The sequence below is a fragment of the Mustela putorius genome, unplaced genomic scaffold (genome assembly GCF_011764305.1).
Source record: "Mustela putorius furo isolate JIRA1106 unplaced genomic scaffold, ASM1176430v1.1 tig00537227_pilon_pilon_pilon, whole genome shotgun sequence".
Classification (NCBI taxonomy): Eukaryota; Metazoa; Chordata; class Mammalia; order Carnivora; family Mustelidae; genus Mustela; species Mustela putorius.
In genome coordinates, this window is record NW_025422368.1 from 23,302,595 (window position 1) to 23,316,191 (window position 13,597).

The window sequence follows — 13,597 nt, forward strand, 5'->3', positions numbered from 1 at the left end:
AGCATACAATATGCAAATCAGATACTCTATGGCACTTGACCTTAAAGCAAACCAAGCACCAGTGCTCTGTTGTTACTGTTGTTTTCATTTCTTTTAAGGTTCATTTATTTATTTTAGAGATAGACAGCGTGCCCATGAATGTGGAGAGGGGCCAAGGGAGAGAAAGGATCTCAAGGAGACTTGGGGCTGAGCACAGAGCCCAATGCAGAGCCAGTTCCAAGACCCTAAGGTCATGATCTGAGCAGAAATCACAAGTCAGACATTTAACCGACTGAGCCACAGAGGGCCCCTTGTTGTCTAAATTTTTAAGACAAAAATTATTGCAGTGCTTCGATTAATATTCACACTTTAACAATAATTTATATGCCAATCCAGATCATGAAAGACAATAATCAAATTTTGCATAATGACTGTTCCTACGAATACAGCTTCTTTTGGAGAACCCAATTGCTTATTTCACTATTTCAGAGACAGAGATGTAATAGCACTGTATCCATCAGTCTTACCTCTGCAGCTAAATAGTTCCCAGTTGCAAGGTGTTTAAATCTGAACAAGCTGTTCCATTGTCCAGCACCCCCACGGCACGGGTCATGGTGAACGACCTACAGAAAAAAAGAGCAACGACAATAAAGTCTCAAAGATATTCATGCTGCTGGCAAGCCAGTGCCAACAGTTCATACAAAGCGTTTGCCTGTTAAGGCTCCCTTGTCAAATCCAATATATGTTTGCCTGAGAGGACGATATGGCAGAAAAACAAAATCCCCCACAAAGGAGAAAAGAGACGTAAGTTCACTCAGTGTGTGCATACGTGATGCTCAGGCCTTAAATGTGTAAATACAGTCTTACTCCAAGAGACAGGCTTGCCAGGCCCAAACTGGAAATGCTGAGGGATTCTCTCCCATCGGTCCCTCAAATATTCACTCAGCAAATCATATTAAAAGCTTACTCTACACCTTCTTCTAGGCAACAGGATCACAGCAATGGAGAAGACTAGAGCTTCCACTAAATAAGATTCGGCAAGTGCCATGAGGAAATAAACAGAGCAAGTGACTGAGTAACTAGGGAAGGCTTCTTGAGATGTGGTGATTAGGCCAGGCCACTCTGACATGACATGTGAGCTGAAACCTGCAGGATAAGAAGGAACAGTCACGTAGAGAGATTGGATGATAGCATTCCAGACAGAGGGAACCACAAATGCCAAGGCCTGGAGCTCTCAATGAACTTAATTATTGGCCCTTTCCACAAGTGCTTTTTAAATAATACCTTGGCCTTTGATACCTGTCCTTGGAAGTGGCCTTGCCCCAGATGCTGAGCCACGAGGCTCACTGAGAGTAAAAGGAGAGGCTCTGAAGCAGGCGGCTTGGGGCAGCAGCAAAGCCAACATTTTACTGTCTGAAGATGACTGTGTTTGAGTCCCAGCTCCGCCAATTCCTATGGTATGATCATGGCAAGTAATCTGACATCTTCAAGCCAGTTTCGTCACATGCAGAATGATTTTTAATTGTTTTGAAGATTAAGTACTAGGAGAATTTTTTTTATTATTCTCCCCCAACAGATTACCTTCTTTTTGCTAATGCTGACCCCCACCCCGGTTGGACTCCTGCCCCAGCCTCAAATTCTGTGTGCTACTACATATAAAATTTCTAATGCTTTTGCTAGACTCTAGCTTCTAGGTCTTCCCCTACCCTGGTGGCTCAAGTAATGTAATAATTAGGAAAATACTTCAAAGTGGATGAGGTCTTTAAAAAAAAAAAAATCCTGTGGCCAAAACCCTACCCATCTTCCAAGGCTAAGTTCTAAGTTCTCAAATCAAACTTCTTCCACAAATCTTTTGCTAATCACACCAGCTACCCTCGAACACTTTTGGCAAAGGCACAGATACCTCTGACACACTGATCAAATCTATTGGTTGTCTCACGGACACGCACACACATTTTGTGTACAGCTGCTAGAAGTTCACACAGAACCGGAAGCTCCCCAGGGTCCCAGACTAAGAACTATCTGAGACAAGAGTTGATCTAGCAATGTCGGTACAACTCACTAAGGGACAACTGGACATACAGAAAGGAGGGTGTTTTCATCCATCACAGTGATTTTAGAGGGATGCTACGGGCATTATGGGGTATTGGCTAAAATACCATATATGCTGCAGGTCACAGGAGATCGAGCCCAGGCTGGACGTTGTCTGTGGCACTCAGGACCCACCCACCCCTCCAAGTGCTCCTCTCTCTGTATCCTGGGGTGGGAAGCCTCAGCAGCAGGGTTCTGGGTCCTTCCATTAGGATGGAAAGCAGAGAAAAGTAAAGAACGCTTCCTCTTCAGGTTCTAGTAAAGGGGTGGCAGGTGCCTCGGGCAGCCTCCTGAAGCAAGGGGGGAGAGGTCTGAGGGCTCAGAGGAGGAGCCGTGAGACCTTCAGCCTTGCCTGATCTTCCAATAAGACCGACCCCTGGGGCGCCTGGGTGGCTCAGCGGATTGGGCCTCTGCCTTTGCCTCAGGTCACAGTCTCAGGGTCCTGGGATCGAGCCCCTCATCAGGCTCTCTGCTCGGTGGGGAGCCTGCTCTCCCCCTCCCCCTCTGCCTGCTTCTCTGCCTGCTTGTGATCTCTCTCTCTGTCAGGTAAATAAATAAAATCTTTAAAAAGAAAGAAAGGAAGGAAGAAAAGGAAGAAAAAGACTGCATTCCCTACCCTGGTTTTCCCTGTCCGGTCCTTCCAGTAACATTGAAACCTAATTTACTACACCAAATATCTCTTCGCCTCGACCACACTGGCTGATACTGCACACAGTAGAGAAATGTCCCACAGCCCACCTCGTTCAAGCCTCCTGCACAAATGAACCATCCACAAATATAAACTGGTAACACTTTCACATATAATTGTATTAAAACGTTTTCATAACAAGTCAGATGAAAAGTCCAATAATTGAAGGGAAATCCACTACAAAGAGGGAAGCTTAAATGAATTCGAGACATTATTTCAGAATTATTAAATAATGGATTCATTCTCTCCATGATGACTGCTTGGTGGGCTGTAGTAGTTACAGTATTTCGACTACACCCCTTGTTGGAAAGGATGACAACACAGTGATACAGTTACAGCAAAATCTATAAAACTAATAGTAAATATATAAGAGAGAAGACTCACAATTCCTTTAAAAGACTTAGAGCCAAATACCACGTAGGCAGAGACATAGGAAATAAGGGAACTCATTGTATAGGGAAGTCACTATAGGACTTTTTTATGACTATATTTCATTAAGAAATCTTTAAAATTATACCTCACATTATTGCTCTCCCTGTATTTCTTGAATTCTTTAGAGCACAATGATAAGAAATCTATGGTGTGAAAAATACATATTTTAATTATGTTTTTATTTGGGAGCTGCCAGTTATCTTTCACCCTGATAAGAGACATTGTCAGATTTCTTAGAAGAATATCATGTAGTTTTGGTGATGGTGGTTTTTCCTAAGATTTTCTCAATTCCCTGTAAACCTATCCTCTTGAAGGATAAGGTCTCTTCTGAATGCTAGAGACTGAAAGTATGCCTCAATATGCACTAGGGTTTCAAGTTAGAAAACATGCTTTTTGTACTAGTTCATCTCTATTCTAAACCATGTCATAATTTAGAGAATCATTCTGATATTACATTTATAACTAAGGCTCAGCTCATTGGCATAAACATCATACTTCCTCATTTTCTGTTTCAAGAGTCTGTAATTTGTGTTGTTATCCCTATATTAATGTTTATTTCCTTCTTTTTTAAAATCATGTACAAATAAGTGCGTTCTGTTATTACTTCCCCTAACACGAGATCATGAGATATTTACAAGCCCACTTTTACCCCTGCTCTTTCATTTTCCTGTACTTGTATAGAAGGTCTTTTTTTTTTTTTTTAAGATTTTTTTATTTAATTGAGAGAGAGAGAGACAAGCAGGGGGAGCAGCAGAGGCAGAGGTAGAGGGAAAGGTAGAAGCAGGCTCCTGGCTGGGCAGAGAACCCACGAAGGGGCTCCATCCCAGGACCCCAGAATCATGATCTGAGCTGAAAGCAGATGCTTTACTGACTGAGCCACGCAGGTGCCCCTGCATAGAATGTCTTCTGATCCTCATTTTCTACCTTGCCTTTCAAATCCAAATGTATTCATTCAAGGTGGGTACAAATATTATATCTACTAGAATAATTATTTACATATTGAAATACATATTGTTTTTATTATCAATCATTTATTATAAATTATTTTCCTTTCATGTTTTCTAAATTGTAATTTAGGGATATTATTAATTTTTACTCATGTAAATCTATAAATAATATTACCTACAAATTTCATTTTAAAAAACTAGGAAGTATCACAAAGTACATGCTATAAAGGGGAAGTGATGGGTTTTAAATGGTTGAGAACCATCCAGCTGTAAGTCTGGATGTCCATTAAATCAGGATGGAATGCGTCATAGGTTGGCTTGTTCACAGGTAATTATGTCTCTCTTATCTCCTTCATCATATATAAAGACACCAAAGAAAAATCCACACCTTACAGGGCACCTGGGTAGCTCAGTGGGTTAAAGCCTCTGCCTTTGGCTCGGGTCATGATCCCAGGGTCCTGGGATCTAGCCCCACATCCTCTCTGCTCAGCAGGGAGCCTGCTTCCTCTTCTCTCTCTCTCTCTCTCTCTGCCTGCCTCTTTGCCTACTTGTGATCTCTGTCTGTCAAATAAATAAATAAAATCTTTTGAAAAAAAAAAGAAAAATCCACACCTTACATTTTCTTAATTACTCTACCATATTGGCAACATTTAAGAAAAACTTTTTAAAGGATGGATGAATTCTTAACTATGGGTCTCTTCAGCCAATAAAAGTGGCATCTCCAGAAGAAACAAATGTTCTTCTCAGTGACTGTGTAGTTCTGATACCGGAAGTGAGTGAAAGTTCCATCATAACTCCAATGCCATCTGAGGCACATCATTTGAGGTCAGATCAGTGTTGACAACAGTTCACAATGGATTTTTAAAGGCAGCATCTTTCCATTCCCTTAATAGATGAAAGAGAGAGAGGGGACAGGAAAAGAGATGCCCCAGAGAGTATAGGAAAAGGAAGTAGCAACATTTCAAATTCATCACAGTAATGAAAAGGTACAAGTTAGTCCACAAATATTACTGTTTTATGAATTTATCATAAATGATGTCTATAACAATAAAATAATCAGCTTAGTAACCTTGTCTTTTTATATAAATATTTATTAAAATCCAAACATTATTTGCACACCTCTATTTCCCAGAGCGCTTTAGAACTGGTAGCAGAAGTGGCTGATTGACGCAAGGTTGTCCGAAGGAAAATGTGCTGTTTCTTCTCATATTCATCACAAGTCAGAAACTTCTCTTGCTCTGCATGAAACAGTCTGACAACATCACCCTAGGAAAATAGGAAGAGAACAATGCATTTCCAAGAAAAGTCAGAACAAATACACATAAGAAGCAGATTTCTCCTGGTTTTGATACTCTGGGCCCTTCTACTACTTACTTGGCTTTTAATGATTATGTACACATGTCAAACTATAAAGAAGAAAACTCAGTGAAACACTGTAGTGACTATCAAGGTTTATAAACATCTCCTGAACTATGAATACTAGTGAATACACAGGTTTTACATCCAGAAGTTCAACCTTCCATTCTTCAAGCAAATGTTCCATGTAGCACATACTTACTCCTTTTAGTACATCCTCTCGATAGGAACTGTATTTCATGAATAAAGTGATTTTCCAGCTAGTGTTGCAATTAACAGCATTCACCTATTAATGAAGAAATGTTAAATTATAAAACTGCAGCTTCATTTGTACCAGAAATTGTTCTTCCAAATAGTAAAAAAGAGAAAAAAGATAACTGTGGCCAATAAGATAGGCACCTCAACACAAATACTACGCAAAAATAGCAATCACCACCTACCCAGATCTTAGGAATATTAATTAGCACAATTACATTCATGAAAACAACGAATGAAGCTGTATGACTTTTCTTCCTCTCATGATAAAAATAGACAAACCCATTTTTTTTCCTCCCGAACTCACCTCCTTGCACCCTCGATTATCGAGAAGCTCTATGTTGCTGGCGTGCAGCGGCTGTCCCGCGTTCACGGGCATCAGAACAACTTTATCACCCACCACAATCTAGGAATTAGAAATAAGTTGCAACTGAGACACTGGGAAGAACTGTGGTACCACATCTGAAGCTAGAAATAACTGCAGGGAAGTCCAGTTACTGACGCAACACCTGGTCTGGCTTCTGCACAAATATTAGTTCAATTCTTTTTCTCTTAGAGTAAAATATTTTCTGGTAAATGATCATGTCATTATGTTCCACAGTACTGATCAGCCTGGATTCATAAAGCTCATGCGGGCCCTTTTCTCAGTCTCCCGTTTCAGTAAGAACTATTTTAATGCTTATAAATAGGATGTCTCCCCTCCACACTGGATCTTATGCCGTGAGCACAGCAGAGCACCTGCCACATCAATCTGCCTATATATTAGAAGCACATTAAGTGCAAGGAGAAAGCGTTACTCACTTCTGTTATCTGTGGGATTAAAAACAAGTCTGTTAAATTTGAAATGTCCCATCATCCCAGAAATACATTAAACATCCTAATGTCATCTGGATTCAGGAAGTGCACAATTAGGTATGACCCTGTAGAAATATGCTTATTGTTTGGTCCTTAAGCATCTAGTTCACTCTTATCTTTCACATCCAATTGTTCTTTAAACTTTGGGGTTCAGTATGAAATTAAAAAAAAATGTTTAAGGTAAAAATATTTATCTTGCTAGTTTTCAGTCATAAGCCCACCTTTTCATTAAATATTCTCTAAAATCTAAATGCCTTAAAATTTAAGTTGGAACAATAATTTTTAAAAGTTGTGCATGTTTTGTGAGATTAAGAGTCACTTATGGTTTGTCTCCCTCCCAATCCCATCTTGTTTCATTTATTCTCCTACCCACTTAAGCCTCCATGTTGCATATGTTTATAAAAAATAAAAAAAAAAAAAATGAAGGAAAAAAAAAAAAAAAAAAAGTTGTGCATGTTTTACACTATGTAATACACTTGGTACCAATATAGCACTATATATTAACTATACTGGAATTAAGATAAAAGGTTTAATAAAATTTAAAAAAAAAATTTAAGTTGAATTAATATTTTTTTGTTTTTTTAATTAGGGGACGCCCAGGTGGCTCAGTCAGTAGAATCTGCAACTCTTGATCTCAGGAGAGTAGAAATTACTGAAAAAAATAAAGAAAACATATATAAAAAAATTTTTAGTTGGTTTTGGGAGAATGATCTAGAGAATTAAATCTAAGTTGATTTTTTTCATTTATGTTATCATTAACAACGTCCAATTTATCTTTAAGAATTTCTATTCATAACTCAAATTGTGGGAAATGAACTTGTGCTTTCTTTTTTTTCCAAAGATTTTATTTATTTATTTGTCGGAGAAAGAGAGAACACAAGCAGAGGGAGCAACAGTCAGAGGGAGAAGCAGGCTCCCCACCGAGCAAGCTCCTGATGCAGCACTCGATCCCAGGACTCTGAGATCATGACTTGAGCCAAAGGCAGATGGTTAACTGACTGAGCCACCCAGGCGCCCCAAAGTTCTGCTTTCTTAATGGTAATAATAAGCAGTTTAATTTTAGAGTTGCTAGAGTTTCTCTTGTTACAATCCATTAGAAGAATTAGTACTGTATGGGGCGCCTGAGTGGCTCAGTCACTTAAGCCTTTGACTCTTGATTTCAGGTCAGGTCATGATCTCGAGATCCTAGGATTGAGTCCTACATTGGGCTCCATGCTGAGTGGAGAGCCTGCCTGTCCCTCCCCCTCTGCTCTTCTTTGTATTCCCTCTCTCCCTCTCTTTCTTTCTCTCTCTCCAACAAATAAGTAAGTAAATAATCTTTTTGAAAAAAGACTTATTACCGTAAGACTTATACGCTCAATTCTCACATAGAACTGCTCACCATCTCAGAAATGAAAACTAATATGTCTCTTTGCATATTTCTTACCAAGTATTATACTATATTAGTTGGACAGATAACTGAAAAAACAAATTAGGACTCAGAAAATAAAAATAAACAAAACTTCTCCTCCCTGTATCTTAACCTAGACCAAGGCTTTCAGGAACATAATTTCATATTTCCAATTTAAATTAAGCTTTTATGGGTTATATACGGGAGTCTACATTCACGCATAGTTCTGTTGTCACAAACTATGATAAAGAAGCCTCAAGCTCACTATTCAAGCAGAGGGAAGTTAGTTGTTCTTAGGTTTGCAGAAGTAGCTTCTACCGCTCACAGGATTGGTCTCTATTCATCACCTGCTTTTCAAGTCCATCATCAGTCGGATGCTGGTGCTGGGACTCAGCAAAGCCATCATAGAAGCTCTCTATGCACAGATAAGGGAATACCGTAAAAAAACAATGTGAAGGGAGAGGGGGAGGGGGCAGAGCTGGGCTCTCTTTGTGTAAAAAAAAGGAGGGGGGAGTGAGGGAGGAAGAGTACAAGCATCAGAAATCTTTCTAGAAGTTTACTGTGGTACAGGGGACAGAAGACACTGGGGAGCCGGAAAAAAGGTTAAGAGACTTTAAGCAATGTATCTTTATATTGTTTTCTATCTTTGAACCAAAATGGGTTAAGTATTTTTTAAAAATTAAGTATAAGCAGAAACATATAAAAGTCAATGTGACATAAACATACGTCCAACATCCCCTTCCAAAACACGTACATACACACACACACACACACACTTGATATCACCGCACATGATACCACGGTAGCTCCGACTCTCAGGGCCAGAAGGAAGTCCACACAGCCATCCATACTATGAATATTGGGACTTAATACACATCATGCTGGTGCTATACCTGATATTCCAAGTTCTTAAAGAACAACTGGATCTGGTCTACAATGTCTTTCTTATTTGCATCAGATAAACATTGGCCAATGAACTGCTAAATATAATGATATATTCTAGCTATGTCCTTCCAATTAAAAGAATATTTTTGTTTGCACCTATATCCATTGATCTGAGTCAGTTTTCTTATTTCTTATTTCTTTTCTTATTTACTATTTTCTTATAGTTTTCTGTAAGTTTTGGGTCAATCCATATGTAATATTTATTTCAAAACACCACCCGGAAAGTCTTCTACTATATATTTTTAAGAGATCAGCCATATAGCCAAAATGCTCTAAACAGCAAGGGTTCATAAAAACAGTAATAACAAATAGAATCTAACATTAATTCACTCATTTCCAAGTCTTCAGTCTTATTCTTGACAATGGTTACTTGGACTAACCAAGGTGGGGAAAAAAAAAAAATCTTGTACATGCAATGGACCAGATGCTAATCAAAAGAAATAAAAAGAACAGATGAGTGCAAAAAGAATACAGAAGTGTAACAAATAGTCCCTGTTCTCAGGGAATTCACACGTAATTAAACAACTTGGAAAATATCAGACTTGATAATATGCTCTGAAGCATGTAGCCTGGGACTAGTCCACTGATGTAGTCTGATGCCTTCTGAGAAGCTGTGTATTTAATAAGGAACTTAAGGGTGTCATCATTTTCTGCCACATCACACTCACCCTAGTACACAAACATCTTCTAAAAATCCCAATTCCAGGGCACCTAGGTGGCTCAGTGGGTTAAAGCCTCTGCCTTCAGCTCGGGTCACGGTCCCAGGGTCCTGGGATCAAGCCTGGCATCGGGCTCTCTGCTCAGCAGGGAGTCTGCTTCTTCCTCTCTCTCTCTGCCTGCCTCTGCCTACTTGTGATTTCTGTCGGTCAAATAAACAAATAAAAAAAATATTTTAAAGGGGCACCTGGGTGGCTTAGTGGGTTAAAGCCTCTGACATCGGCTCAGGTCATGATCTCAGGGTCCTGGGATGGAGCCCCACATCGGGCTCTCTGCTCAGCGGGGAGCCTGCTTCCTCCTCTCTCTCTCCTGCCTCTCTGCCTACTTGTGATCTCTCTGTCTGTCAAATAAATAAATAAAATCTTTAAAAAATAAAAAATCTTTTTTAAAAAAATTCCAATTCCAAAAGCACTTCTGTTGATTCTATGCAACAGCCATGAAGATCCAAGCTGAGATTTTACTGGAAATACAGAGCAATATAATACCACTGGCAGCTACCCTTCTTTGGAAGTGACACTTGGCGTGGCATTGCAGTAGAAACCAATGCAGCAGGGATCTAGTCCTGCCTTCGCTAGAATTCTAAGAGATCCAGTTTTGCAAAATTATAAAATCTACTTGCTGTTTGAAGAGGCTCTTTGTCCAAGAGTTGAATTTTTCTCTTCACTGAAAGACTATCTGGGCTCTTCTCCTTTTTAAAATCTACTCTCAAGGTAAAAAAACTCATGTCTTCTCAGATCAAAGTTGAAAATGAAAAATTAACCACTCAATCATGGGAAAATAAATGAAAATGAAATATTTATGTACTCTGCTATCCCCAATGACTTTCTAACTACACAACAGCAAACAAGATCCTCCTTACAGCCGAAATGTTGAGGGATCCCTGAATCTATTTTTCCCCCAAAAACTATCCAACTCATCATTCTATAAATAGTAGAACCCACAGATTTTTGAGGCTATGAGCATTTTTCTCCCCAAACTATCATCAGCCTCTCTCTTAACATTTCATTTCAGTCACTAAACATCTTATTGGATACTCACAACCTGAATCTCAACTTACTAATTGCTTAATAGTAACATGTAATTTTAAAAATCCTTTGAACCTTACAATTTCCTTTTCCTAGCTTAATATGCTTTTCAAGAAAATGAGTAGTAATTAAATCACTTGTTATGAAGTGACAGTATTTCCAACTGCCCTCAATAAAATACATTTTAGAATTTTAGAATGATACTTATTGCTAGGGAATGCCACCCAATCCTAGAGAAGAAAAGGAGCACTACAATACAATTATTTGTATGGCAAACAGGTGGATGTGGGTGTGCTTATGTTTTCACAGCAATCTTAATCACATACAATAGCTACACAATGGTGAGCGACAACAGTGAGCTGTTCCAGCAAAAAGCAATGTGGAAGGTTGTTGTAGCCATGCTTTATGAAAACATCTACAGAAGGAGGGTTTCTATATTGCACTTCACAATTACACTGTCCATTTTACCAAGACGGAATGCTTGAGTAGGAGGTTCCCCCCACCCCAGTACAACTAATTATTTGAAATAGTTCATTACATTCAACTCTCAGTGGATCCTATAAAGGCCTTTGGGAACAAGAAAGGACTAGAATATATAAATAAATAAACAAATAGAATGAATTTATAAAATCCACAGCTAATTGAAAGGCCCTAATTTATCCAATCATTTCCAAGAAAGGGCACCAGAAGACATGGGGTGTTCTTAAACTGCATAATCAGTCCCTAAATAATTGAGAGTTGATTGTAATTAACTACCTACTGAAATTAACATATAGATCATGCTCAGAGCACACATCACTTGATGCCAAAAAATAAACAAGTAGGACTTTTTTTTTTTTTTTAAGGAATCCAACACAAGACTTAAGGTGCCTTACATTCCTGCATGCCATGCATCTCCCAAACCTTACCTAAGGAAGATATCATCAGATCATTTATTAACCAAATTAAACCATGAAGCTTGCATCCTGTGGAATTGAATTTGTATTTCAAAATTCACTGAAAATAGAGATTCACTATAAAAGAGGGTATTTCTAGGACAAGAAATATCCAAAACATATTTGAAATGTAATCCAAGTATTAAGAAACCCATCAGAATAATTATATTTTTATATTGCTTTGAATGTATAAGGTTAAGTTTTTTTAAATCTCAACTCTTTTTCTTGACACCTGACCCAATACTTGTAAGGTATTCTACTTACAAAAGTTATTCAGTATTTATTGAGCATTTCTCATGTGCTAGGAATTGTCACTAGCTACTTTATTACAAACAAAAATATCCAACAATTGACCCTATTGAATCATTTCACATAATTTTTATGTTCCCTACTCTATAAACTAGTGGGAAATGCTTGAGCAACTACTAAAATTTACATGATACAACATATATGTATTCCCAAACATATTTTAAATATTGTCATCAATAAGCAAGTGCCCATCTATATAGCTCCTCATACTTCATACATCTTTAAGATGTATAGACCATAAATAGCTGAAGATAGAGCCAGTAAATGAAATATCATCGTAAGTCACTGTTACTCTCTATTAATTCAAAGGGATAAACAACATTTCCTAAGCATAGCTTTCTCTCCTTACAACCATGCTCCCTTCAGATTAGGAAAGGAAGCAAACTCTCTCCTTTGAAAGGTTCAGCCAATATTAACATTACTTAAATTCTTTTTTTTTTTTTTTTTTTTTTTTTTTTTTTTTTTTTAGATTTTATTTATTTATTTGACAGAGAGAAATTACAAGTAAGCAGAGAGGCAGGCAGAGAGAGGAGGAAGCAGGCTCCCTGCTGAGCAGAGAGCCCGATGCGGGACTCGATCCCAGGACCCTGAGATCATGACCTGAGCCGAAGGCAGCGGCTTAACCCACTGAGCCACCCAGGCGCCCAACATTACTTAAATTCTTTCACATGAATTCCAGCTGGAAGATGATTTTTTAATTAACCTGAATTTTGTCTTTTTATGATTCCCAAGCACAATTTGCACTATAAATAGTTTTAGCCTATTAAAGAGATTACCATAAAAATAATGTGTTGATTGAAAATCACACGTCCTCTCTTTGTGCCTTTGTGCTATCTGGATTCTCTCACTTATTAACAGTTATTGTCTTTAGGAACACATTCTTTCTCTCTTAATTTTATTTTTACATACATTGTCACCCTCACTTCTCAGCTTCCAGAAGGGATGAATATAAAACCAAGACCCTTCATTTCCTGCAGCATCCAAGGACACACGCATGGCATTCTTCTCCAGTAAAGCAGGTAATCTCTTGTTGACAGTCAGATACTTGTTGCTTTTTATATGCAGCAGCTGTGGGGGAAAAGATATAACTGCCTTTATTCTTCCATGTCCTCTGTTAATTACATGTATGCATTTGTACATATATTTTGTGTCCACATGCTATAGCTTCGAGTGCAGGTTAAACAAAGGTGCTCTTTTCTCGCTTTATACTCGCCATCTTCCCAAGCTGACTTTCTCAGGTTCCTCTTCCCCTCCAGCCCACAATGAACAGGGCTCATGGAGAAATCAAACCAGAGCAGATCTCCGAAAATTTTCATCTACTGATAAATAATAGGATAAAACCAGGCTTCCCAAAGGAGACCAGGAAATGCCCTGAAATCTCATTCTCTCCATTCCTGCACAGACACAAAACCAGAATATACTAAGAAAAATAACCAAGAAGCTAAATAATGGACCAAACCTCTTAGTGTCATTAACTATCCTTGCCACGGGCAGCCCTACTTCTTCCTCTGTGAAGAGGCGGGCTTTGCATCCCAAATCATTCCTGCAGGAGGACACTGATCCTACTCCCTTCTCAGATGAGCAGAGGAAACACCATTTCTCAGACTTTTTGGACCCTGTGGACAAAACCTTCCCAAGACTTTATTCCACCAAGCAAGAAAGCTAAAACAAAT

At 38.6% G+C, this 13,597-nt stretch overlaps 1 protein-coding gene across 1 annotated transcript in view; it reads right to left on the reverse strand.

Annotated features, from left to right (window-relative positions):
• Positions 1 to 13,597, reverse strand: part of ITPR2 (inositol 1,4,5-trisphosphate receptor type 2) — a 502,669-nt gene that overhangs the window by 394,270 nt on the left and 94,802 nt on the right. Inside the window, exons 5-9 of the mRNA XM_004776400.3 lie at positions 12,834 to 12,992; positions 6,056 to 6,154; positions 5,696 to 5,779; positions 5,257 to 5,403; positions 507 to 602 (exon numbers count right to left, since the gene is read on the reverse strand). Coding sequence (XP_004776457.1) covers positions 507 to 602; positions 5,257 to 5,403; positions 5,696 to 5,779; positions 6,056 to 6,154; positions 12,834 to 12,992 — 585 coding nt within the window. The remainder of the gene's footprint in view (positions 1 to 506; positions 603 to 5,256; positions 5,404 to 5,695; positions 5,780 to 6,055; positions 6,155 to 12,833; positions 12,993 to 13,597) is intronic.